The sequence below is a fragment of the Triticum urartu genome, chromosome 1 (genome assembly GCF_003073215.2).
Source record: "Triticum urartu cultivar G1812 chromosome 1, Tu2.1, whole genome shotgun sequence".
Lineage (NCBI taxonomy): Eukaryota > Viridiplantae > Streptophyta > Magnoliopsida > Poales > Poaceae > Triticum > Triticum urartu.
Window position 1 is genome coordinate 567,017,383 of NC_053022.1, and position 24,573 is coordinate 567,041,955.

The 24,573-nt window shown below is 44.5% G+C and overlaps 3 protein-coding genes, 1 long non-coding RNA gene and 1 pseudogene across 6 annotated transcripts; 2 read left to right on the top strand and 3 right to left on the bottom strand.

The window, feature by feature from the left end:
• The first annotated feature begins 2,189 nt into the window (after window positions 1-2,189).
• On the top strand, window positions 2,190-3,376 carry LOC125539815 (putative ubiquitin-like-specific protease 1B). The gene is made up of 6 exons (XM_048703333.1): window positions 2,190-2,233; window positions 2,320-2,433; window positions 2,540-2,671; window positions 2,784-2,884; window positions 2,996-3,186; window positions 3,316-3,376. Exons 2-5 carry the CDS (start codon window positions 2,365-2,367, stop codon window positions 3,180-3,182), a joined length of 489 nt encoding a protein of 162 aa, XP_048559290.1. The 5' UTR covers window positions 2,190-2,233; window positions 2,320-2,364; the 3' UTR covers window positions 3,183-3,186; window positions 3,316-3,376.
• Window positions 3,377-4,122: 746 nt separating this feature from the next.
• Window positions 4,123-5,792, bottom strand: LOC125533189 (protein FAR1-RELATED SEQUENCE 5-like). The gene is made up of 2 exons (XM_048696931.1): window positions 4,496-5,792; window positions 4,123-4,401 (listed from the first exon to the last, which is right to left on the bottom strand). Exons 1-2 carry the CDS (start codon window positions 5,790-5,792, stop codon window positions 4,313-4,315), a joined length of 1,386 nt encoding a protein of 461 aa, XP_048552888.1. The 3' UTR covers window positions 4,123-4,312.
• A 102-nt stretch (window positions 5,793-5,894) lies between these two features.
• LOC125531147 lies at window positions 5,895-8,995 on the bottom strand. 3 transcript variants are annotated; one of them, XM_048695577.1, is made up of 8 exons: window positions 8,806-8,995; window positions 8,311-8,351; window positions 8,130-8,199; window positions 7,888-7,968; window positions 7,684-7,764; window positions 7,467-7,538; window positions 7,343-7,393; window positions 5,895-7,211 (listed from the first exon to the last, which is right to left on the bottom strand). In XM_048695577.1, the coding sequence occupies exons 1-8, from the start codon at window positions 8,806-8,808 to the stop codon at window positions 6,624-6,626; spliced, it is 987 nt and encodes a 328-aa protein (XP_048551534.1). In that variant the 5' UTR covers window positions 8,809-8,995; the 3' UTR covers window positions 5,895-6,623. The 3 variants fall into 3 exon arrangements, with proteins under 3 accessions (XP_048551534.1, XP_048551518.1, XP_048551526.1); XM_048695561.1 differs by having other exon boundaries at window positions 8,089-8,199; XM_048695569.1 differs by having other exon boundaries at window positions 8,089-8,199; window positions 8,311-8,361.
• Window positions 8,996-13,967: 4,972 nt separating this feature from the next.
• LOC125539822 lies at window positions 13,968-14,516 on the top strand. Its single transcript, XR_007297050.1, has 3 exons — window positions 13,968-14,060; window positions 14,175-14,346; window positions 14,434-14,516. It is a non-coding gene; the product is annotated as an uncharacterized LOC125539822 (long non-coding RNA).
• Window positions 14,517-16,740: 2,224 nt separating this feature from the next.
• On the bottom strand, window positions 16,741-19,542 carry LOC125539828 (annotated as a pseudogene).
• Window positions 19,543-24,573: the final 5,031 nt, after the last annotated feature.

Sequence of the window (24,573 nt, forward strand, 5' to 3'; positions counted from 1 at the left end):
GCACGACGTCGTTGGCAGGCTCCTGCCAAGTTGGCACAATCCCATGCGAGTCGCACTCCGGCATCATTGCATGGATGCGGTCGAGCGAGGAATTGTTGCACAGCGGGACGACGCCCCCCGGCAACCTGAAAACCTCGGGATGTTGGGGGTCATGCTTGAAGAGCTCCTGAAGCATCGCGTTGAGCTCCAGGACTGTGAAGTTGTAATTGAGGCCCGGCCGCAGCCTGATGATGTCTGCCGCATTCTTGAACTCCCAAGTGGGCCTCCCCCGTTCCTGCAGGGGGGCGATGCGGCGGCGAAGGAAGTCTGCGCCAACAGCGCCAACAGTAAGCCCGGCAAGCCTGAGACGCAGGATCCTGGTGACGGCAATCTTCAGCCTGTCGTCTTCCGGGGCCACGTCACTCCAATCGCTGCCGCGTGCTACTGGGGTTCGGCGCCGGGTGGTGAATGGCTGCGGGCTCTCCTCGTCAATCCAGCACCAATCTGCCCTCCACTCCTCCCACTTGCCGCGGAATTCTCCCTCCAGATACGTTTCCTTCTTGCCGGCCCTTGAGATCCAGGCGATTCCGCCGGATAGAGATTCTCCTCTCTCTACTCGGGGTATGAAGAAGTGGCGGAAGAGGGCTACGTTGGGAAGGACTCCGACAAAGTTTTCGCAGAGATGTGCGAACTGCCATGGTCAGAACGGCATTGGGGGTGAAGTCAAGGAGGTGGAATCCGTAGGTATTCATGATGTCGCAGAAGATCAGAGAAAGGCGGGCAGAGCCCGCAGTAGAAGAACAGAGCAAAGAAGGGGTATCCATTTGGGGCCTTCTTCCAAGCGGCGGCGGGGAGTACCTTCGTGCGCGCGGATGCGCTCGCGTCTCCGCGACCAGAAGAGGTAGTAGTTCTCCCTCAGCTCCTTCGCGCAAGCTTGGGGGGGAAGACTGCCCGCTCCTTTCGCAGCGCCGCAAGCCGCTGCGCCTCGGTCGACTTCATGACCTTCCCCTTGTCGGCTTTTGGAGCCATGGCGGAAGTAGTGGAGGAGGTCGACGGCGTTGGTGGAGCTGGTGGCGATGGGGGGCGGAGCGCTGCTCTTCTCTCTCTCAGCTTTGGGAAGGCGAGGGAGCGGCGGAGATTTCTGAGATTGGAACGCAACGGGCGAATGGGCGAACTGCCCCTGTTTCCCCTGCTTATAAAGAGGGAGGGGGCGGACGTTCCGCATTTCCGAATAAAGAAACCACCCACGATCTCTCCCACGACGCCGCATTCAACGCGTGCCGTTCGGGGAGGGCGCGGTGGATACGGAGTGAGATACGGCGTAACCTAGGCCGCGCGTGCCCGTGCCCTGTTTTGGGCCTGGCCCAACAGCGCTCGGCACCGTGTATGGCCCAGGCCCGGGGGCTCCTGTCGTGTACTAGAGTAGGGGTACCCTAGTATCCCGAACTTGTGCACGGGCAGTCGCAGCATCCCGCGGCAAGGCTTGCCGGGTGACCGCCAAGGTCCTCCGTGGTTCCTTTGGAGCCATTCAAGAACAAAGTGTCCAAGCCAAGAAGACAAGACCCCGGCAAGAGGAGCTTGCCGGGAAGGCTAACAAAAGTATCCCAAGACCCCGGCAAGAGGAGCTTGTCGGGAAGGCCACCCAAGGCATTTCAAGGAACTTGTCGCGGCGCACCACGCGTCCCGGCAAGGCCCGGTGAGCGACAAGCTCCCGGACGCGACAAGACAACAACCGCGGCAAGGCGCTTGCCGCAGACACCACTGTGCCCGCGCTCCAGCACATCCACCAACGTGTCGCTCTGGGACCCCTCCAGGCGTACGTGGCGGAAGGCTGTGCAGCTTGCGGTGCGCTGCGGTGGCAAGCGGCGCTGACAAGTTTGCCATCGTGGCGAGCGGTGGCGCCCCTGACGGTCCTTTTTGCACTGTTTAGGCGACACAGACGGGCATTTAAGGCCCTTGTCCCCTGCCGTCAGGGTTAGGTATGATACACTGTAGCAGGTAGCTGTACCTACGCAGCACCTTTCCATTTTTACCCTTTACCTCCGTTGCCACCTGTCGGTGACCCCTTGAGCATATAAAAGGAGGCCCGTGTGCAACGTAGAGGGGGGTTCAAAAAACACTCACGCTCGGTCTCGTTAGCCGCTGGTGTACTGTAGCACTCGCGCTCCCGAGCAAGAAATCAATACAAACCACAAAGCAGGAGTATAACCACCCAAGACAGTCAAAGAAGCATTACTTCTTCAGCACAGTCTCTGTGAGTAGAAAGGCTAATGAGGACAAACACTACCCTAGCTTAGTACACTCAGCACTTACATCTAATGGCTTTTTCTGTTTTTCAAGGAGTACTTTCTTGAGAAGTGGGGAAACGAGGGAGCAAGGTTGGCTATGAGGAATAGAGCACTTATTACCTTTGATGGAGCAGGAAAAGCTCTCGCCCTACATGAAAGCGACCGTGTATGTATTCCCCCTCACCATCCCCTTTTTTGTTTTATGGTTTTCTGTGCATTACATGTGTTCAATTGCTTTTCATTTTTCTTACAAACTGTCACTAAAAATGCAGCTCTTCTTCCATTCAATTCATAGGGAGCACTGGTTTTTGTTTGTCGTTGATATTGTTGCAAGAAAGTTTATTTTTCTTGATTCAGTATACGAAGGGAACTTGCCCTACCACATGCAGATAAGAGATATGATGGTGATGACAACTTTTCTCTCTTTTTGCATTTTTTTACATGACAAAAGAGGTGAGCGAGAGTAACAACTAATCATTTTCTTGTGTTTTTCTTAACAATTTTCATTTTTTGCAGGTAAATTTTTTTATCAAAACTTGGGAAGAGTCGAATCAGAGAAGAATTGGGTTAAGGAATTATGATATAGTTTACCCAAATATGCCAAAGCAAATTGGAAGGTAAAACAATCTGTACGAAGAAAACTTGCCATACTAACATACCTACTTTTTTCGTCCTCTTAATATCACCACTTTTAAATTCTCTTTCTTTTTTTGTCTGTAACCAAACAGAGATGCTTGCGGGATTTTTGCTTTGAAGTGGATGCAAACATGGGCCTCAAGGAACCCCATGCAAAGAGTTTTTAAGATGAGTGATGTCGCGGATGCGAGAGTAAGACTCGCTGTCGACATTCTATTCAGCACATACAACACCAACGAAGAAGCCAAAAGACTTGTCAAGAATTTCAAATGGCGCTAATTGGGTACTTTTCTGTTTTCCTGTTATACTTAAGCATACACTACTTTCATATACAGCCACACATCACTTAAAAAGAAGGCAATGTTTTTTTCCTGGTGCTACTGATAGATTGTCTCTCTTTTTATGTCAACAGGCGAAAACACAACCAAGTTCAATGCAACCAGAAACGAGTAACCAAACTGTCCTCAAGAGACAACCAAATGAAGAGCCAACTACATAGGATTTTTTTTAGATTCTTCTTTCTATTTGTTTGTTCTAGCAAGCCTACTACAAATACTTTGGAAAGGGCAATACTCCTTGTCTGTGTAAACAATATGTGCTACCGTCCATGCAATATATTCTGGTCACAAAAAGAGTTATCTTTGCTTCCCAAAGCAATTTTCGTTTTACTCTCACTTTATTTGTCCTTTTTTTGTTTTCCTGGGGGCACCATTTTTATGTGTTAAACCAATACAATTCTTCAATGTGTTTTCTGTCCAACTAGTTTCTGTCATCTACATCAACAAAAGGAATGAAGGAAGGGATGCAGGTAATCGGTAGGTGTTGCTTCAATTCGTATAGTTTTTTTCTCATTGCTTCTTCTCAATTTTACTACTTATAGAAGTCAACTTCATGTTATTTTTGAAGAGAGAGACACACCACAAGGATTCTTTTTGTTTTTTGCTTATCACAAGGTGAAAGTTTCTGCATCCACCCATTCTGCTAGTTACACTCTCTCATTTTTCACTCTATAATTGTCACTCTCTGAATGTTTGCACTCTCTGGCGGTTGTGCCAGGCTATGTACCCTGTGATATAATTTTTTTATTTATAAATGTTCAACATTTTTATATTTTTTTACCGTACATTTTTCTTTCTTCCCCCCTGCACCTGCCATTTTTCTGAATTTTTTTCCTCGTGAATGCAGTGGAAAATACAAAGGAAACAAAGGAGAAGAAATCAGCACCGGAATTTTTTAGTAGAGCAACTGCAAATACACACTAGAAAATCCAAAGGAGTAATAGGAGAAGCAATTTTCCTGTCTTTTCACCTTGGCCATCATAATTTTCCAGGTAACACATGGTCTAATTTTATTACAACAAAGTTATAATGTGTTTTTCAAATTTGTGTTGTCCATGTCGTCTTTTTTCACTAGAGCATCCCTCCCACTTCTGCGCTAGGCGCCTTCTTTCGCTGACGTTTAGCACCACTTTCTTTCTCAACATCGACACTAGGACCACCTGCTACATAGGGAAACATTTTTTTTTATTTGTTGTTAGGCGCACACACACGGGGAAATTAATTAATGAATTAATGAAACCAAGAACAACAAACCTGTAGTTTTTTTGCTTGCTGCTTTCGCCTTTGGCTTCTGGAACCTGGACTTGGGAATGTGCAGGTTCTCACAAGTAGCTATAGTGTGTTCCCCGCTGTTACAGTGGCTGCAACATCCATGATTTTTTGCAAGAAACTTCTCTCTGACTGTGCGGTATCGGCCACGTGGACGTCCTTTAGAAGCTGCAACATCTGGGTCTTGTAAGGTATCGTAACCATCAGGATGAGGTACTTGTATCTCAGGGACTTCTTGTTGAACTATCCCTTTTGCCTGAAGCTCTCTCAACTCATCTGCTCTAGTCATCTCTTCAAGCCCAACAAATATTTTTTCACCCTCTCTGACCACAAACAAGTACTTCTCGTTCGTTCGTGCACCATCGGAAGCCATTTCATTCAGCATTTTGGAGAGAAGTGTGTACCTCATATGTCGACTTCCTTCAGTCAGCTCCATTGGTATATTAAACTGTTTGTGCCTCACATACTTCCTGTCCTTTGGTTTCCACCTTTCCAGATAATACTTCTCTGGTAGCTCAGATATGTTCAACTGTTGAAGGACTCTTAGTATGTGTGCACAAACAATTCCGTCCTTTTGGAACTTCCCACAGATGCAAGCAAAATCTCCATGGTTGATGTTTGCAAGCACTAGATAGCGGCGCGTCCTGAAATCCTTCTCAGCAAGCATCCTTGACCTGTAAACTTCATATCTTGAGCCATTTTCGATGACATCCACATGGAGGTTAGCAGCAAACTTCATTTGCTTCTGAAACAAGTAAAAGATTTGCCGGTTGTACATCTGCGCAGCCTGTACCTCAAGTTCATTGTGTACCCAAAACGTTGGTTGTGTCGTCCTAGTCTTGGAGTCTTGCTCCCTCTCCATGTCTTCTATCCGTTCTGAGATTCTTTGGTATTCTGTCATGAAGCTCATCACATTGTAAGTTGACGCTACATTGTCCTTGAAGATGGCGTTCATGCCTTCACTGCGAGAGGTGGAGTGAATCAATGGAAGAAAATCCTTCTTGAAGTAGACAGGGACCCATCTTCTCCTTTCCTTCCACATTATCTTGAAATATTTGACGCTCCCAATATCATACTTCTCAACCATCTCTTGCCATAGCTTCTCAAATTCCACAACTGTGAGGGAGTTGTGCACAATGTCAGTGAAGTCTGCATGGAGATCACCTTTACTCACAAAAGTCCTGCAACACTTCTCTTCTGCCTTTTTCTTGACATGAAACAAACAGTTCCTATGTTTGGACTGGTTGAACACAGCAGGCACAGCCTCTTTCCATTGATGCATCTTGGTCTGTGATGACCGTCGCGGGTTGCTTGCCACCCATACAGTCAAGGAATGTGTGAAACAACCATTCAAAAGTGTCAATCGTCTCATCTTGAATGATGGAACATGCAAACAAGAAATTCTGCCCATGTCCAGAAACACCAACGAAGGGAGCAAAGGGAAGATTGTATTTGTTGGTCTTGTAAGTTGTGTCAAAGCTTATGCTGTCACCGTACAGATAGTACATTTTCCTTGAATATCCGTCTGCCCAAAAAATGCATAGGACCTTGCTTGGGTTCTTCGGATCAACCTTGAACTTGTAAAAGTATCTTGAATCATCCGCTTGTCTTCCCCTAAAGTAGTCCAGAAGTTGCATCATGTCATTGCCACTATTCTCCTTTCTCATGGATGCTCTCACATTACTAACAAACTTTTTCGTGTAAGGTAGTGGGCCTTGTCGTAAATATTCAAGAATGGCCATGATTTTTCTTGTGGGCATCTTCACAGAGTTGAATGTACGAACAAACAACTTTTCTTCCTCTGTCATATGTTTGTGGGATCTCAAATACTTGGTCTCTTCCGGCGGACTCAACTCGTGGTTGTGCTCGAGATTCATATCTGTGATGAACCACCTGTCATTCCTCTTTGAGACAACTAATTTAGCTTGGCAACCTGTTATGTCAATAGCATTCCTCCTCCTTTTCCTTGTCTTCTCTGGTGGTACCCTGCCAGTTTTCTCTTGCCGTTTTTCTTGCCTTTTTTCCTTTGGGCCTCTTTTTGCTCCTCATCAAGTACCTTTCCCGCCCTGTTGCATCTGAAGATGCACCGAGACTCACCGCCTCCTGGGATAGTTTACCCACGGTAGTTTGATGCTTTTCTCACAGCAAATCCACTGATGGAAGAATATTGGTTGTAAAACACTAGGGCTGCATTCGACGTGTCAAATACCATGCCCATCTGTGGCACATGTAGGCTTCTGACCTGTTGGCTTGAAGTCTGTTCTGCAGCAATACCATCTTCCTCAAGAAAGTTGTCTATGTCATCTGGGGTCAGTCTCACATGATCATTGTCCATTGCTGCATTTTCAGTCTGCTGAATCTCATCCTCAACAACAACTACATCAGCGCATTCTTCAGAGACCGCAAGCACATTATCGAAAGCAGTTGTTTCATCGTTCGACTCATCACTCAGCGGATCATCATCAATGACATTGTCATTGTCACACATCCCAAGAGCTTCCATAAATTCTGCACCAGGAGTTGGGACAGTATCTTTCCATGTCAAAGCTTTCACAGATGGTATAGGATGATAGGCATCAGACAAGCAGTTGTCCCAGTTTGAATTCTCATTGTCTTCAAATATGTTGTTTGATGTAGGATCCCCCATCTCAGTTTGTTGGTTCAAGTCTGAGTTTCGCCCAGTTATCATGAACGTCTCGTTCTGCACATGTTTTGCACATAAACAGAGAGACAACTAGTTTAACAAGATGCATGTTTTTTTCTATTGCACAATGATTTAAAAAAACTAACATATTTGTTCATGTGTGTTCTTTTCAAGGTTGCTGGTCATACCTCAGCACCAACAGGATAGCGGCTTGTGTGGGGTGATCCAAAATAAGCAGCCTGCACAATAATATCACAGATAAGCCATTCTTTAACCTCCTTCCTTTTATATCAAGCACAAAACATATTTTACCTCACAATCAGCAGCGAGCAACATTTCTGTATATGACATGTTCATGCCTAATCCTTGACTTAACCCTCCTGCCTGCATTACATTAAACAACTTTTTCATTTTTTATATTTTGGATACAGTTCATATCTACAGACTAACAGAGAGAAACAATACATTTTGTATTTTTTTCAAATAATTTAATGATTCTTCTTCTTTGCGAACAGGGGGGTGTACTTACTGGGGGCTGATGTTGCAGCCAAAAATTAGCAACAGACTGGCCAACGGGAGCATTTGTTGAGGTAGCACCAGAAGGTAGCCCCTGCATTACATTGAACAGCTTTTTTATTTTTTATATTTTGGATATAGTTCATCTCTACAGAATAACGGAGAGAAACAATACATTTTTAACTGATTTTCATTCTTGTGAAATGGGTGCACTTACAGGGGGCTGATGCTGCTGCGCAAAATTACCAACAGACTGGCCGACCAGACCATTTGTTGAGGTAGCACGAAAAGTCATCCCCTGCATACATAGTCAACGAAACATAATATCTGAGTTCTGAGTTCTGACACACAACATCAAACAGTTATAGTAAGCATTTTTGTACAATTTTTTGGTCAGGGGGCAAGGATGCCCATGAACCTGGGGAAGAAATGAGTAGGGATAAAACATCGGCACAAAACTTGCTCTATTGTTTTGCATTCCAAATAGACTGGGATCAAACAATTCTCCAGGATATTGGGATTGTCCAAGCTGCAAATATAAATACATTTTTTTGTAAGCACCTATTTTTTGATCCACCTCTTTTTTCCTGGTTCATATGAATTTCATAAACATGAGGTAAAACATAGTTAAAACACTTGCCTGTGTACCAATGGTGTCTTCTGCAAAGTTATATTGATGACCTGCAGTCATCTTTTTCTTGTTAGTTAGTCACCATCACACATATGTTTGTATACGAAATTGGTACTTGTTCCTTTTTCAGTTCAAGAAACAAAATGGTACTCTGTTTTTCCAAACGAAATAACTTCATGAAACACTGTATGCACATGCAGAACCTGAATGTAAATGCATAAAGGAAGATTTGCTGTCCAGTTCTTTAATTTCTTTCGGTCTTTTCTTTGGGTTATCTGAAATCTAAGCACATCTACGCACTTGCACACACTGGATCTAGCTAATCCTACAAGCCTGATGACACAATTATTGCTATGCATTGATCTACATGCCTGTTATCTTCTTTTCTGTCAGCAGATCAATCAATCTTTTTTCTTGTTCCATGAAGACTGGAACAAGCAACCAACACGCTGATCTTTTCGGTGGTGTTTTCAGAAGAAGGAAATCAGGGAAGAAGTAACTAACCATGGGAAGAGGTACCACTGCCTGACATTCTTGTCCCCTGCTGCATCTTGCTCTGTTCCTTTTCTTCAGATCTCCATTTTTGCTTGTTCTTCATCCAGCCATGGCGGCTGTGGTAGGGGAACGGGGGAGGAAGGGGATGGAATGGATGGAGGCGAGGGACTAGAGGTAAGGGTTATCGGGGAGGGGTGGGGCGAGGGACCTGGGGGGTGGGGGTGGCAGGATAGCTGTGATCATCAGCTGGCAAAAGAACGCCCACTTTTTTGACTACTTTTTTTGACAAGCTTGTCTGTCAAGAAAAGTACCCCCGGCCCAGACATGGACTGGCACAAGGCCTACAAACAAACAACTAAGCCCACAAACAAACAAACAACCAGGCCCAGGAAAGAGGGGAATGGGGAAGGGGGGTGCGGGAGGTTCACGGGTGCGGCCCAGCCTTTGGATGCGAGAAACAAGATAACCAGGCCCGAAGCGGGGGAAGCGCGGGACAAACAATTGTCGAGAGACAAACAGATCAATCAGGAGGAATACAAACAGGCTGACGTCATCTTAGATGTGACATAATTATGTCACATCTAGATGCGTCCTAGATAGACCCTTATCTTTTCGTTAATTATTAATCCGGGTGTTCTATCCTATCCGTCCATGCCGGTCGGGTGAGATCTGAAATTGATGTAGCAGCTTAACAGCCCCCGGTCCCCTTTGCCACGTTCGTATTTTTTATTGGGAAACCCTTCCTATCATACTTCTGATAGGAAGAATTCTTCAGACCACTTGTGGACCGTAGATACGTGTTTTATCACACGGCTGAGATTCGAATCTGAAGACCATTGCCCAGTTTCCAAGCAGAACTATTTTAACGCCATAGGCCCAGTTTCCAAGCCGAGACATGGAGGAACGATCCCAGCAGCAGATTCATGGATTCTCAATGGATCGAGGAACGATCTCCGTTTATGTTTCAGTGTGGTCTTCAAAGCTTGATATAACAAGGACGGTAGTAGATGTCCTCTTAACTATAGATTCACTGCATTTTTCAAACTTCAGCACCGACGGACGGTGTATAAACAAAGGAAGAGGATTGTCTTTCCGTTGTACTGTCTACTGTCTTACAAACTTTTTTTTGCGCGGATACTGTCTCATAATAAATGCCCTATCTCAAAAGAAAAAAGAAAACGCTTACAGATCAATCCAAATTCGTCTCGTCGGTACCAGGTAGCTACAGCAACAGAGTAGTGACACCATCAGTCCATCACGGCATCGCCGACTCATCTCGGAGAAAGAAACTAGTGTACATACATTTTCAAACTAGCTGGTACATATCAAGATTATTTGATTCACCACGAGCTAGACCAGGAGCAGTACATATTTTTTCAGATGTCAAGAACAATGCACGAAGCGCCTTAAATCATCATCAGGAAGATACATCTTTCAATTAATTGAGCACCCAATCATGCAGCCTCGACGACGCCGATCTCCATTCCGTCCTTGAACGCTTAACCCACACGAGGGGTTTGCACGACGTTGTTGTGCCTGTCTACAATGACCCGAACGCGCCTCGAGCAGTAGCACATGGTCATCAGCTGGTTCTCCAGGACGACTTCGCAAGAGAGGTCCGGTTTGCCCTTCATGATGATCCTCTTGGCCTTGTGCACTTTGAGACCCACCACCTGCGGCCACGAGCACCCACGGTACTTGAACATGTCGTCAGAATGGATTGAACGCATTCTTTTCCTCCTTGCATTGCATCTATCGGCCTGGAGAGACGGGCACAGATGTGGATCAGCTAACAATTTGCCTAGGAGTGAAGTAAATTGGTGCTAAATGTTTCCTAGTAATTGATAGCGTACTGTAAGAAACTTGCACACGCATATCTTGTACATTCTGGTCATGGGATAAGAGAGGATAACATTGATGCATAACACCAACTAAAAAAAATTGACGCATAATTGTTTTGTTGTTATTTGGAGCGACGTAGATGCATAGGAGAAAATGTACATGCATGGCATCAGCGTATATACATCAAAGGGACGGCGCACACGATGATCTGTTTTTTTTTTGTAATTCAGAGACAAAATGGCCGACGAAACGTTGCACACCTGTTCTTCTTCCAATGATGATGGCGCGGTAACCTCAGTAGCCGGCTCCAGCTCCTCTGGTGGGGCAGATTCAACAATATCTGATAGGGGGGCAGATGAGTAGAACAGAGTTGAGCCGATCAATCCAAAGTATTGTGTAAAACATGTGTGGAAATGGAATAGTGCTTGGAATCAAATGTCTACTTGCAGGAGGGTCGAGGGGCACCCCGGCTGGTCCCTTAGGACCCCAATATTTATACTTATTTGAAGTATTTAGCCGCCACAATGTTCGCTTTGGCTCGCCTTGAACCTACGTACACCAATTACAACTTTGGAATTAGGTTGTAAAAGTGAAGATCTTAAATATTTTCTAACATGTTGTTACCAAAGAAACATGTATACACATTGGATATAGATGGTTCGCATGAAGAGGAGATTACTTAGGTGCTTAGCTGAAAATGTACCTAAAATTCTATGCGAACACACAAATCATTTATAGTCTGTTCTCATGTTAAACCATACCATTCCTCTTTATGATGATAACAAATGTACCTTGGGTATGTATTCTGCAACCTTAACAATCTGCACCCTCCACTCCTCTCGTGGAGGGGCTTGAAAAAGATCCGAGAGTGATTCTGGCCGAGAGGAAGCTCTGTCGCTGGGCTCCCCCATTATGATTCCTGGCAATTTATATATAATTTACATGCACTGTAAGACATATGTGCAAGTGAAAAAAAGGCGTAAATTAAATTTAAATAGTCCCACTAGAAGGCAACAATTTTATGATCAGGAACCATATCCTTTGATTTGAATAGTGCGGGCTCTCCTTTTTTACCCTAGCTAAAAAATGGAACCTGAAACCTTGCAATGCCCTAGTGAATGATCTTGATATGGTGATGGTGGGTTCTACAATTTGCCCATTAATCCATCTATCTATACGAGTAGTACAATGATCTAGTGTGCAGAATATCGAATTAAGGCGTATACGCATGCCACCATACTAGCTAGCATCATTTTGGACAATACAAGAATGGATTCAGACGGGTCCTACATTTCCTGTTGAAGAAGAAACCCGATCGACATTAATTGGTGAGTATAATAACATATCTACTGTGCTAGGGGGGACGGCTCTGTTTCCAGGTCACAAGAATCCATTGGATCATTCGAAAAAAGAAGAAGAAGAAGAATCCTTTGGATCAATGGAGCCCCAAATCCCATTGAGAAATTGGAAATGCTGGATGAGAGAGATGGCCGGCCGGTAGCTAGTCTAATGACGATCGTGGAAAGGATTAAGTATTCAAGACGAACCAGAATGCATGAACGTACCCGGACTGATGTACGGAGAAGGAAGGAAGCACAACGGCGGCAGGCAGACGACAGGAGGTGAGATCCATGCCCCTCCTCGTTATCGGTGTATTTATACGTGGTGAGTTACGGGCCGTAACTGACTGATCCATCCAAGCGTTTTGTACGGGCCGGGCCATGAGGTGGTTGCGGCCCGCCGACATGCAAAGAAGCATCCATGCATTAATAAAAGGAAAACGTTTATTTTCAATCGACTGATTTCTCCCCGTCGTAAGTCCCGTCGTCTGCGCGACACGTGTCCCGCCCACCGCTCCCACCTTATCTTCTCCCTCCAGCCTTATCTTCTCTGCCCATCGCTTCATTCTGTTTCCTCCCTTTTCTCGATCAACGGCAAAGGAGAGGCACCACCGCAGGGGAGCAGCCTGATTCATCCTCACGCCGCCGGGGCTGCAGGGGAGCGCAAGCGAGGTTGTCGAAGCTCTGCCGTGGCTGTGTTGAGGCGCCACCGTAGCTGCATCGCGGCTTCCGCCGTCATCGTGTGCATTGCGTCGTAGCGCCCGCCACGACGGCCACAAATGGAGCGAGGTTGTTGAACCTTTTGACGTGGTTGAATTGAAGCCCCACCGGAGCTGCATCGCCGCCGTCGGCCGCGTTGCAATGGAGCGTGCCGTGGGGCTACAATGGAGCTCCGCCGCGGCTGCAGTGGACCGTGGTCGGGGCTGCAATGGAGCTTCGTCGGAACGCCGCTCGCTGGTGGCTGCAATGGAGCTCCACGTTGGCTGTAGTGGAGCGCGACCGGGGCTGCAATGGATCTTCGTGGAAACGTCGTGCGCCGGTGGCTGCAATGGAGCTACGCTGCGGTTATAATGGACCACGGCGGGGGCCGCAATGGAGCTTCGCCGGGACGCTGACGGTGCTGCGTCGGAGCTTTTTTCGCGCCGTGGTGCTGCAACGTAGTAGAGAGGCGCAGTTGCCGGAGACGCCCGCAGCTCGACACCGGTGCTTCGACGCAGCTCGCCGCCGGCTGCTCGGCGTCGGTGCTGCAACGCATCAGGGAGGTGTAGTTGTCGGAGGCGCCCGCAACTCGATGTCGGTGCTTGAACCCATCATGCAACGGAGGCCGGAGACGCCGGTGCTGCAATGTAGCTCGATGCCGGTGCTTCAAGCCATCACACAAGGGAGGCGGAGGCACTGGTGCTGCAACGTACCTCGCCGCCGGCTGCTCGACGTCGGTGTTGCAACACAGCACGCTGGGGAGGCGGGGCGCGACGCTATAGGAGCATCTGGTGCGTCGATGCAACATCGACTTTTTGTGGTGCTGCTAGTGTCGCGATGCGGCACACCGGACACTGCAAGACGGCGTCGATGCGACGGCTTCCCGGCGTTGATGCGTGGCGGCTGGGAGTCACGGGGGCAATTTGTTTTCAGCGGGCGGGGGCGCGTGCTGTTGTACCTATGTAGCCAGAGGAGAACGAAAAGGGGTATGCATTTTTGCAGTTTAGCAACGATATGGTGCATTGCGCACACTATGACTTGATAACAAAATCATATTACTAGAAAGCTTAATTTTATACGATATGTTTGTTTTTTTTCATGTTTGCAGTTGTCTCCGGAGGTTAAAATTCTTGGAGAAAGGGTGTTTGGTGAATCATGCAGTAATATGGTAAACACATCAGACAAGCTATACAATACCAAGCTCACCTTAGGTGACTCAAGTTCTTCAAGAAGTAAAGAGAATTTGCCTCCAAAAAGGGTCATAAATCCAAGCAAGTTCCTATGCTCGCTCTATGATTACATTGACAGAGGGCCACTTATGCAACATGAGGTTGATTTACACAAAAAAATTCTGCTTCGAAGCAAAGTTGAACCACATAGGAGGTTTTTGTGCTCTCTCTTTTTCTCTCATTTTTTATTTTTTGTGTCTCACACTAAGCAAAGCGAAATTTATGTGTCTCACGTTTATGTTTTTCTTTTTTTTGTGTCGCTTTGCAGTAAGTGGGTTGTGATCATTGATAGAACAATGGTATCACTAGGACAGCTAGGCGACTCTTTTGATGCAAATGGTCATGTAGAAGCCTACGTTATCAATGTCTTCTGCCGCATACTATTCAGAAATAACCACCCAAGACAGTCAAAGAAGCATTACTTCTTCAGCACAGTCTCTGTGAGTAGAAAGGCTAATGAGGACAAACACTACCCTAGCTTAGTACACTCAGCACTTACATCTAATGGCTTTTTTCTGTTTTTCAAGGAGTACTTTCTTGAGAAGTGGGGAAACGAGGGAGCAAGGTTGGCTATGAGGAATAGAGCACTTATTACCTTTGATGGAGCAGGTCGCCCTACATGAAAGCGACCGTGTATGTATTCCCCCTCACCATCCCCTTTTTTGTTTTATGGTTTTCTGTGCATTACATGTGTTCAATTGCTTTTCATTTTTCTTACAAACTGTCACTAAAAATGCAGCTCTTCTTCCCATCAATTCATAGGGAGCACTGGTTTTTGTTTGTCGTTGATATTGTTGCAAGAAAGTTTATTTTTCTTGATTCGGTATACGAAGGGAACTTGCCCTACACATGCGATAGAGATTGATGGTGATGACAACTTTTCTCTCTTTTTTTCATTTTTTTAAATGACAAAAGAGGTGAGCGAGAGTAACAACTAATCGTTTTCTTGTGTTTTTCTTAACAATTTTCATTTTTTGCAGGTAATTTTTTTTATCAAAACTTGGAAGAGTCGATCAGAGAAGAATTGGGTTAAGGAATTATGATATAGTTTACCCAAATATGCCAAAGCAAATTGGAAGGTAAAACAATCTGTATGAAGAAAACTCGCCATAATAACATACCTACTTTTTTCGTCCTTAATATCACCATTTTTAAATTCTCTTTCTTTTTTTGTCTGTAAACAACAGAGATGCTTGTGGGATTTGTTGCTTTGAAGTGGTGAAACTGGCTCAAGGACCATGCAAGAGTTTTTAAGATGAAGTGATTGTCGCGGCTCGAGAGTAAGACTCGCTGTCGACATTCTATTCATCACATACACCAACGAGAAGCAAGACTTGTCAAGAGATTTCAAATGGCGCTAATTGGGTACTTTTCTGTTTTCTGTTATACTTAAGCATACACAATTTCATATACAGCCACACATCACTTAAAAAGAAGGCAATGTTTTTTTCCTGGTGCTACTGATAGATTGTCTCTCTTTTTATGTCAACAGGGAAAACACAACCAAGTTCAATGCAACCAGAAACGAGTACCAACTGTCCTCAGAGGACCAAATGAAGAGCCAACTACATAGGATTTTTTTTTAGATTCTTCTTTCTATTTGTTTGTTCTAGCAGAGCCTAACTAAATATTTGGAAGGCATCTCCTGTTGTGTAACATATGTGCTACTCCATGCAATATTATTCCTGGTCAAAACAAGTTTCTTTGCTTCCCATGAATTTTCGTTTTTACTCTCACTTTATTTGTCCTTTTTTTTGTTTTCCTGGGCACCATTTTTATGTGTTAAACCAATACAATTCTTCAATGTGTTTTCTGTCCAACTAGTTTCTGTCATCTACATCAACAAAAGGAATGAAGGAAGGGATGCAGGTAATCGGTAGGTGTTGCTTCAATTCGTATAGTTTTTTTCTCATTGCTTCTTCTATTTATACTTATGAAGTCAACTTCATGTTATTTTTGAGAGGAGACACACCAACAAGGATTCTTTTTGTTTTTTGCTTATACAAGGTGAAAGTTTCTGCATCCACCGCATTTGGCTAGTTTCACTTCTCATTTTTCACTCTATAATTGTCACTCTTGAATGTTAGTCTCTGGGTTGTGCCAGGCTATGTCACCCTGTGATATAATTTTTTTATTTATAAATGTTCAACATTTTTTATATTTTTTTACCGTACATTTTTTCTTCTTCCCCCCTGCACCTGCCATTTTTCTGAATTTTTTTCCTCGTGAATGCAGTGGAAAATACAAAGGAAACAAAGGAGAAGAAATCAGCACCGGAATTTTTTAGTAGAGCAACTGCAAATACACACTAGAAAATCCAAAGGAGTAATAGGAGAAGCAATTTTCCTGTTTTCACCTTGGCCATCATATTTTCAGGTACACATGGTTAATTTATTCAACAAAGTTATATGTTTTTCAATTTGTGTTATGTCACTGTCGTCTTTTTTCACTAGGCTCCTCCATTTGCTAGCGCCTTCTTTCGCTGACGTTTAGCCATTTCTTTCACATCGACACTAGGACACCTGCTACATAGGACATTTTTTTTTATTTGTTGTTAGCGAACACACACGGGAATTAATTTAATGAATATGAACCAAGACAACAAACCTGTGTTTTTTGCTTGGTGCTTTGCCTTTGGTTCTGACCTAGACTTGGGAATGAGGTTCACAAGTAGTATAGTGTGTTCCCCGCTGTTACAGTGGCTGCACATCCATGATTTTTTGCAAGCACTTCTCTCTGACTGTGCCGGTATCGGACGTGGACATCTTTAGAGCTGCAACATCTGGGTCTTTGTAAGGTTCGTAACATAAGGAGGGGGATGAGGTAACTTGTATCTAGGGCACTTCTTGTTGAACTCTTTTGGCCTGAGCTCTTCAACTCATCTGCTCTAGTCATCTTTCAAGCCCAACAAATATTTTCACCCTCTCTGACCACAAACAAGTACTTCTCGTTCGTTCGTGCACCATCGGAAGCCATTTCATTCAGCATTTTGGAGAGAAGTGTGTACCTCATATGTCGACTTCCTTCAGTCAGCTCCATTGGTATATTAAACTGTTTGTGCCTCACATACTTCCTGTCCTTTGGTTTCCACCTTTCCAGATAATACTTCTCTGGTAGCTCAGATATGTTCAACTGTTGAAGGACTCTTAGTATGTGTGCACAAACAATTCCGTCCTTTTGGAACTTCCCACAGATGCAAGCAAAATCTCCATGGTTGATGTTTGCAAGCACTAGATAGCGGCGCGTCCTGAAATCCTTCTCAGCAAGCATCCTTGACCTGTAAACTTCATATCTTGAGCCATTTTCGATGACATCCACATGGAGGTTAGCAGCAAACTTCATTTGCTTCTGAAACAAGTAAAAGATTTGCCGGTTGTACATCTGCGCAGCCTGTACCTCAAGTTCATTGTGTACCCAAAACGTTGGTTGTGTCGTCCTAGTCTTGGAGTCTTGCTCCCTCTCCATGTCTTCTATCTGTTCTGAGATTCTTTGGTATTCTGTCATGAAGCTCATCACATTGTAAGTTGACGCTACATTGTCCTTGAAGATGGCGTTCATGCCTTCACTGCGAGAGGTGGAGTGAATCAATGGAAGAAAATCCTTCTTGAAGTAGACAGGGTCCCATCTTCTCCTTTCCTTCCACATTATCTTGAAATATTTGACGCTCCCAATATCATACTTCTCAACCATCTCTTGCCATAGCTTCTCAAATTCCACAACTGTGAGGGAGTTGTGCACAATGTCAGTGAAGTCTGCATGGAGATCACCTTTACTCACAAAAGTCCTGCAACACTTCTCTTCTGCCTTTTTCTTGACATGAAACAAACAGTTCCTATGTTTGGACTGGTTGAACACAGCAGGCACAGCCTTTTCCATTGATGCATCTTGGTCTGTGATGACCGTCGCGGGTTGCTTGCCACCCATACAGTCAAGGAATGTGTGAAACAACCATTCAAAAGTGTCAATCGTCTCATCTTGAATGATGGAACATGCAAACAAGAAATTCTGCCCATGTCCAGAAACACCAACGAAGGGAGCAAAGGGAAGATTGTATTTGTTGGTCTTGTAAGTTGTGTCAAAGCTTATGCTGTCACCGTACATATAGTACATTTTCCTTGAATATCCGTCTGCCCAAAAAATGCATAGGACCTTGCTTGGGTTCTTCGGATCAACCTTGAACTTGTAAAAGTATCTTGAATCATCCGCTTGTCTTCCCCTAAAGTAGTCCAGAAGTTGCATCATGTCATTGCCACTATTCTCCTTTCTCATGGATGCTCTCACATTACTAACAAACTTTTTCGTGTAAGGTAGTGGGCCTTGTCGTAAATATTCAAGAATGGCCATGATTTTTCTTGTGGGCATCTTCACAGAGTTGAATGTACGAACAGACAACTTTTCTTCCTCTGTCATATGTTTGTGGGATCTCAAATACTTGGTCTCTTCCGGCGGACTCAACTCGTGGTTGTGCTCGAGATTCATATCTGTGATGAACCACCTGTCATTCCTCTTTGAGACAACTAATTTAGCTTGGCAACCTGTTATGTCAATAGCATTCCTCCTCCTTTTCCTTGTCTTCTCTGGTGGTACCCTGCCAGTTTTCTCTTGCCGTTTTTCTTGCCTTTTTTCCTTTGGGCCTCTTTTTGCTCCTCATCAAGTACCTTTCCCGCCCTGTTGCATCTGAAGATGCACCGAGACTCACCGCCTCCTGGGATAGTTTGCCCACGGTAGTTTGATGCTTTTCTCACAGCAAATCCACTGATGGAAGAATATTGGTTGTAAAACGCTAGGGCTGCATTCGACGTGTCAAATATCATGCCCATTTGTGGCACATGTAGGCTTCTGACCTGTTGGCTTGAAGTCTGTTCTGCAGCAATACCATCTTCCTCAAGAAAGTTGTCTATGTCATCTGGGGTCAGTCTCACATGATCATTGTCCATTGCTGCATTTTCAGTCTGCTGAATCTCATCCTCAACAACAACTACATCAGCGCATTCTTCAGAGACCGCAAGCACATTATCGAAAGCAGTTGTTTCATCGTTCGACTCATCACTCAGCGGATCATCATCAATGACATTGTCATTGTCACACATCCCAAGAGCTTCCATAAATTCTGCACCAGGAGTTGGGACAGTATCTTTCCATGTCAAAGCTTTCATAGATGGTATAGGATGATAGGCATCAGACAAGCAGTTGTCCCAGTTTGAATTCTCATTGTCTTCAAATATGTTGTTTGATGTAGGATCCCCCATCTCAGTTTGTTGGTTCAAGTCTGTGTTTCGCCCAGTTATCATGAACGTCTCGTTCTGCACATGTTTTGCACATAAACAGAGAGACAACTAGTTTAACAAGATGCATGTTTTTTTCTATTGCACAATGATTTAAAAAAACTAACATATTTGTTCATGTGTGTTCTTTTCAAGGTTGCTGGTCATACCTCAGCACCAACAGGATAGCGGCTTGTGTGGGGTGATCCAAAATAAGCAGCCTGCACAATAATATCACAGATAAGCCATTCTTTAACCTCCTTCCTTTTATATCAAGCACAAAACATATTTTACCTCACAATCAGCACCGAGCAACATTTATGTATATGACATGTTCATGCCTAATCCTTGACTTAACCCTCCTGCCTGCATTACATTAAACAACTTTTTCATTTTTTATATTTTGGATACAGTTCATATCTACAGACTAACAGAGAGAAACAATACATTTTGTATTTTTTTCAAATAATTTAATGATTCTTCTTCTTTGCGAACAGGGGGTGTACTTACTGGGGGCTGATGTTGCAGCCAAAAATTAGCAACAGACTGGCCAACGGGAGCATTTGTTGAGGTAGCACCAGAAGGTAGCCCCTGCATTACATTGAACAGCTTTTTTATTTTTTATATTTTGGATATAGTTCATCTCTACAGAATAACGGAGAGAAACAATACATTTTTAACTGATTTTCATTCTTGTGAAATGGGTGCACTTACAGGGGGCTGATGCTGCTGCGCAAAATTACCAACAGACTGGCCGACCAGACCATTTGTTGAGGTAGCACGAAAAGTCATCCCCTGCATACATAGTCAACGAAACATAATATCTGAGTTCTGAGTTCTGACACACAACATCAAACAGTTATAGTAGCTTTTTGTACAATTTTTGGTCAGGGGGCAAGGATGCCCATGCCTGGGGAAGAATGAGTGGGATAAAACATCGGCACAAACTTGCTCTACTGTTTTGCATTCCAAATGACTGGGATCAACAATTATCAGGGATATTGGGATTGTCCAAGCTGAAAATATAAATACATTTTTGTAGCAACTTTTTTTGATCCACTCTTTTTTCCTGGTTCATATGAATTTCATAAACATGAGGTAAAACATGTTAAACACTTGCCTTGTGTACATGGTGGTTTCTGGCAAAGTTATATTGATGACTGCATTAATCTTTTTTCTTGTTGTGTACATCAACTTGTTGTATCGAAATATGGTACTGGTTTCTTTTTCAGTTCAACAAATGGTCTGTTTTCCACAGATAACTTATGAATGTTGCACATGCAGAACTGCTGTAAATGATAGGAAGATTTCTGTCCATTCTTTAATTTCTTTCGGTCTTTTTCTTTGGGTTACTGATCTAGGCACATTACACTTGCACACACTGGATCTAGCTGATCCTACAAGCCTGATGACACAATTATTGCTATGCACTGATCTACATGCCTGTTATCTTCTTTTCTGTCAGCAGATCAATCAATCTTTTTTCTTGTTCCATGAAGACTGGAACAAGCAACCAACACGCTGATCTTTTCGGTGGTGTTTTCAGAAGAAGGAAATCAGGGAAGAAGTAACTAACCATGGGAAGAGGTACCACTGCCTGACATTCTTGTCCCCTGCTGCATCTTGCTCTGTTCCTTTTCTTCAGATCTCCATTTTTGCTTGTTCTTCATCCAGCCATGGCGGCTGTGGTAGGGGAACGGGGAAGGAAGGGGATGGAATGGATGGAGGCGAGGGACTAGAGGTAAGGGTTATCGGGGAGGGGTGGGGCGAGGGACCTGGGGGGTGGGGGTGGCAGGATAGCTGTGATCATCAGCTGGCAAAAGAACGCCCACTTTTTTGACTACTTTTTTTTGACAAGCTTGTCTTTCAAGAAAAGTACCCCCGGCCCAGACATGGACTGGCACAAGGCCTACAAACAAACAACTAAGCCCACAAACAAACAAACAACCAGGCCCAGGAAAGAGCGGAATGGGGGAGGGGGGTGCGGGAGGTTCACGGGTGCGGCCCAGCCTTTGGAAGCGAGAAACAAGATAACCAGGCCCGAAGCGGGGGAAGCGCGGGACAAACAATTGTCGAGAGACAAACAGATCGATCAGGAGGAATACAAACAGGCTGACGTCATCTTAGATGTGACATAATTATGTCACATCTAGATGCGTCCTAGACCGGGTGCGGCCCAGCCTCTGGAAGCGAGAAACAAGATAACCAGGCCCGAAGCGGGGGAAGCGCGGGACAAACAATTGTCGAGAGACAAACAGATCGATCAGGAGGAATACAAACAGGCTGACGTCATCTTAGATGTGACATAATTATGTCACATCTAGATGCGTCCTAGACAGACGACTAATTCACATCTAGATGTTTTTTAAGGATGTCACATCTAACTGTTTTTTATTCAACGCAGGTACAGCGATCGCAACGTTCGCTCGCAGCGCTCGCATGTTTGCGGGGTGAGCTTTTTTTTTGGCCCATGTTTGCGGGGTGTATATTTTTTGTTTTTGGGCCGCGCCTGTTTTGCGGTCTTTCTTTTTTTGTTTGTTTTGAGCCGTGTTTGCTGGGTGTACATTTTTTGTTTTTGGGCCGCGCCTGTTTTGCGGGCTTTCTTTTTTTTGGGCAGCGATTATTGCGGGCTATCTTTTTTTTTCCGCATCTGTTGCTGGTCGTTAGTTTTCATTTTTGTGCCACTTTTTGTTTTCATTTTTGGAACTTTTTTTTCGTACAACACATGGGACATTTATAGATACCTATTTTAATATATATTTTTGTTTTTCAATTTTTTTATGGATACATAAAATGCCAGATATGGTTGCTACAAGCTTGAACATCGTCAAAAAAGGGATGTCTAGGCTTCGTCTAGTCAATGGCTCCCCAGTTGCATGTCAAGCATCGACTCGCAACTAGGTTGTGTGTGTATGTATGTGTTTTTTTGTGGCCCCCAGTTGCAAGTTCACCATCAACTCGCAACTAGGGGATGTATGTATGTGTGTTGAGGGTCCCCAATTGCATGTTGATAACCGACTTGCGACTAGAGTGTGTGCGCGCGTGTGTGTGTTTTATTCGTGGCCCCCAGTTGCAAGTTGACCACCAACTCGCAACTAGGGGATGTGTGTGTGTGTGTGTGCCATTTTGTCAAGGGGTCCCGAGTTGCATGTCAAGCATTGACTTGCAACTGGGGGGATGTGTGTGTTTGTTGACGACCCCTAGTTGCAAGTTGACCATCGACTCGCAACTAGGGTGTGTGTGTGTATGTGTTTTGTCGTGGGTCCCCAGTTGCATGTCGATAATCGACTTGCAACTAGGGTGTGTGTGTTTGTTGAGGACCCCCGGTTGCAAGTTGACCATCAACTCGCAACTAGGGGGTGTGTTTGTCTATATGTGTGTTTTATTTGTGGCCCCCCAGTTGCAAGTTGACCATCAACTCGCAAATAGGGGATGTGTGTGTGTCTCGAGGGTCCCCAATTGCATGTCGATAACTGACTTGTAACTAGTGTGTGTGTGTGTGTGTGTGTGTGTGTTTGTCATTTCGTCAAGGGGTCCCCAGTTGCATCTCAAGCATCGACTCACAACTAAGGGAGATGTGTGTGTTTGTTTGACGACCCCTAGTTGCAAGTTAACCATTGACTCGCAACTAGAGGGGGTATGTGTGTGTGTTTTGTCGTGTGTCCCTAGTTGCATGTTGATAACCGACTCGCAATTAGGGTGTGTGTGTGTGTGTTTGTTGAGGACCCCCGAGTTGCAAGTTGACCATCAACTCGCAACTAGGGGGTGTGTTTGTCTATATGTGTGTTTTATTTGTTGCCCCCAGTTGCAAGTTGACCATCAACTCGCAACTAGGGGATGTGTGTGTGTGTGTGCCATTTTGTCAAGGGGCCCCGAGTTGCATGTCAAGCATCGACTCGCAACCGGGGGGGATGTGTGTGTTTGTTGATGACCCCTAGTTGCAAGTTGACCATCGACTCGCAACTAAGGGTGTGTGTGTGTGTTTTGTCGTGGGTCCCCGGTTGCATGTCGATAATCGACTCGCAACTAGGGCGTGTGTGTTTGTTGAGGACCCCCAGTTGCAAGTTAACCATCAACTCACAACTAAGGGGTGTGTCTGTCTATATGTGTGTTTTATTTGTGGCCCCCCAGTCGCAAGTTGACCATCAACTTGCAACTAGGGGATGTGTGTGTGTGTGTGTCTCGAAGGTCCCCAATTGCATGTCGATAACTGACTTGCAACTAGAGTGTGTGTGTGTGTGTTTGTGATTTTGTCAACAGGTCCCCAATTGCATGTCGATAACTGACTTGCAACTAGAGTGTGTGTGTGTGTGTGTTTGTCATTTTGTCAACGGGTCCCCAATTGCATGTCAAGCATCGACTCGCATTGTTTGATAATCGACTCGCAACTAGGGTGTGTGTGTTTGTTGAGGACCCCTAGTTGCAAGTTGACCATCGACTCGCAACTAGGGGTGTGTGTGTGTGTGTGTGTATGTGTGTCTTTTTGGCAAGGGGTCCCCAGTTGCAAGTTGACCATTGACTCGCAACTAGGGTGTGTGTGTGTGTCTATTTTTTGTCAAGGGATCCCCAGTTGCATGTCAAGCATCAACTCGCAACTAGGGAGGGTGTGTGTTTGTTGACGACCCCCAGTTGCAAGTTGACCATCGACAAGCAACTAGGGGGGGGGGCACATGTGTGTGTTTGTTTTGTCGAGGATCCCTAGTTGCAAGACAACCATCAACTTGCAACTAGGGTGTGTGTGTGTTTGTCAAGGGGTCCCCATCAATTTTAATCACATGAATTTTTTATTAAAATAATATCAAAAAAATTTACATGGTACTATCTCGTGTACCATCGACTCGCAAACTAGGATCGCAAACTAGGAGAGTGTTTGTGTTTGTCGACAGACCCTAGTTGCAAGCCGACCATCGACTCGCAACTAGGGGTGTGTTAGTGTTTTGTCGTGGGCTCCTAGTTTTTGCAAGTCTACTTTCGAGCCGCAACTGAAGAGGAGGGGGAGCAGTTTGTTTTGTACAAGCCCAAGTTGCTAACCGAGCATCGACTTGCAGCTTTGGATTTGTCTGTGTGTGTTTGTTGAGGACCGGTTCAACCAGTTGCTTTTTCATGAAATCAACCATATTTTTTTCCCTTTTTGATCGAATAAAATTTACAATGTACTTTTTCATGAAATCAGTAAGAAAAAAAGGATTTCTACATTGATTTTTAATATAATTGCATTTTTATTTTTTTCTAACCCCTAGTTTTTTTTCTGTGATCAATATTGTATAATAATTATTTTTTATTAACATAATTATTATACAATTTTAATCACATGAATTTTTTGTTAAAATAATATCAAATATTTTTACATGGTACTATCTCGTGTATGATTTTACACAAACAACCTTTTTTGTAGGAGCATAA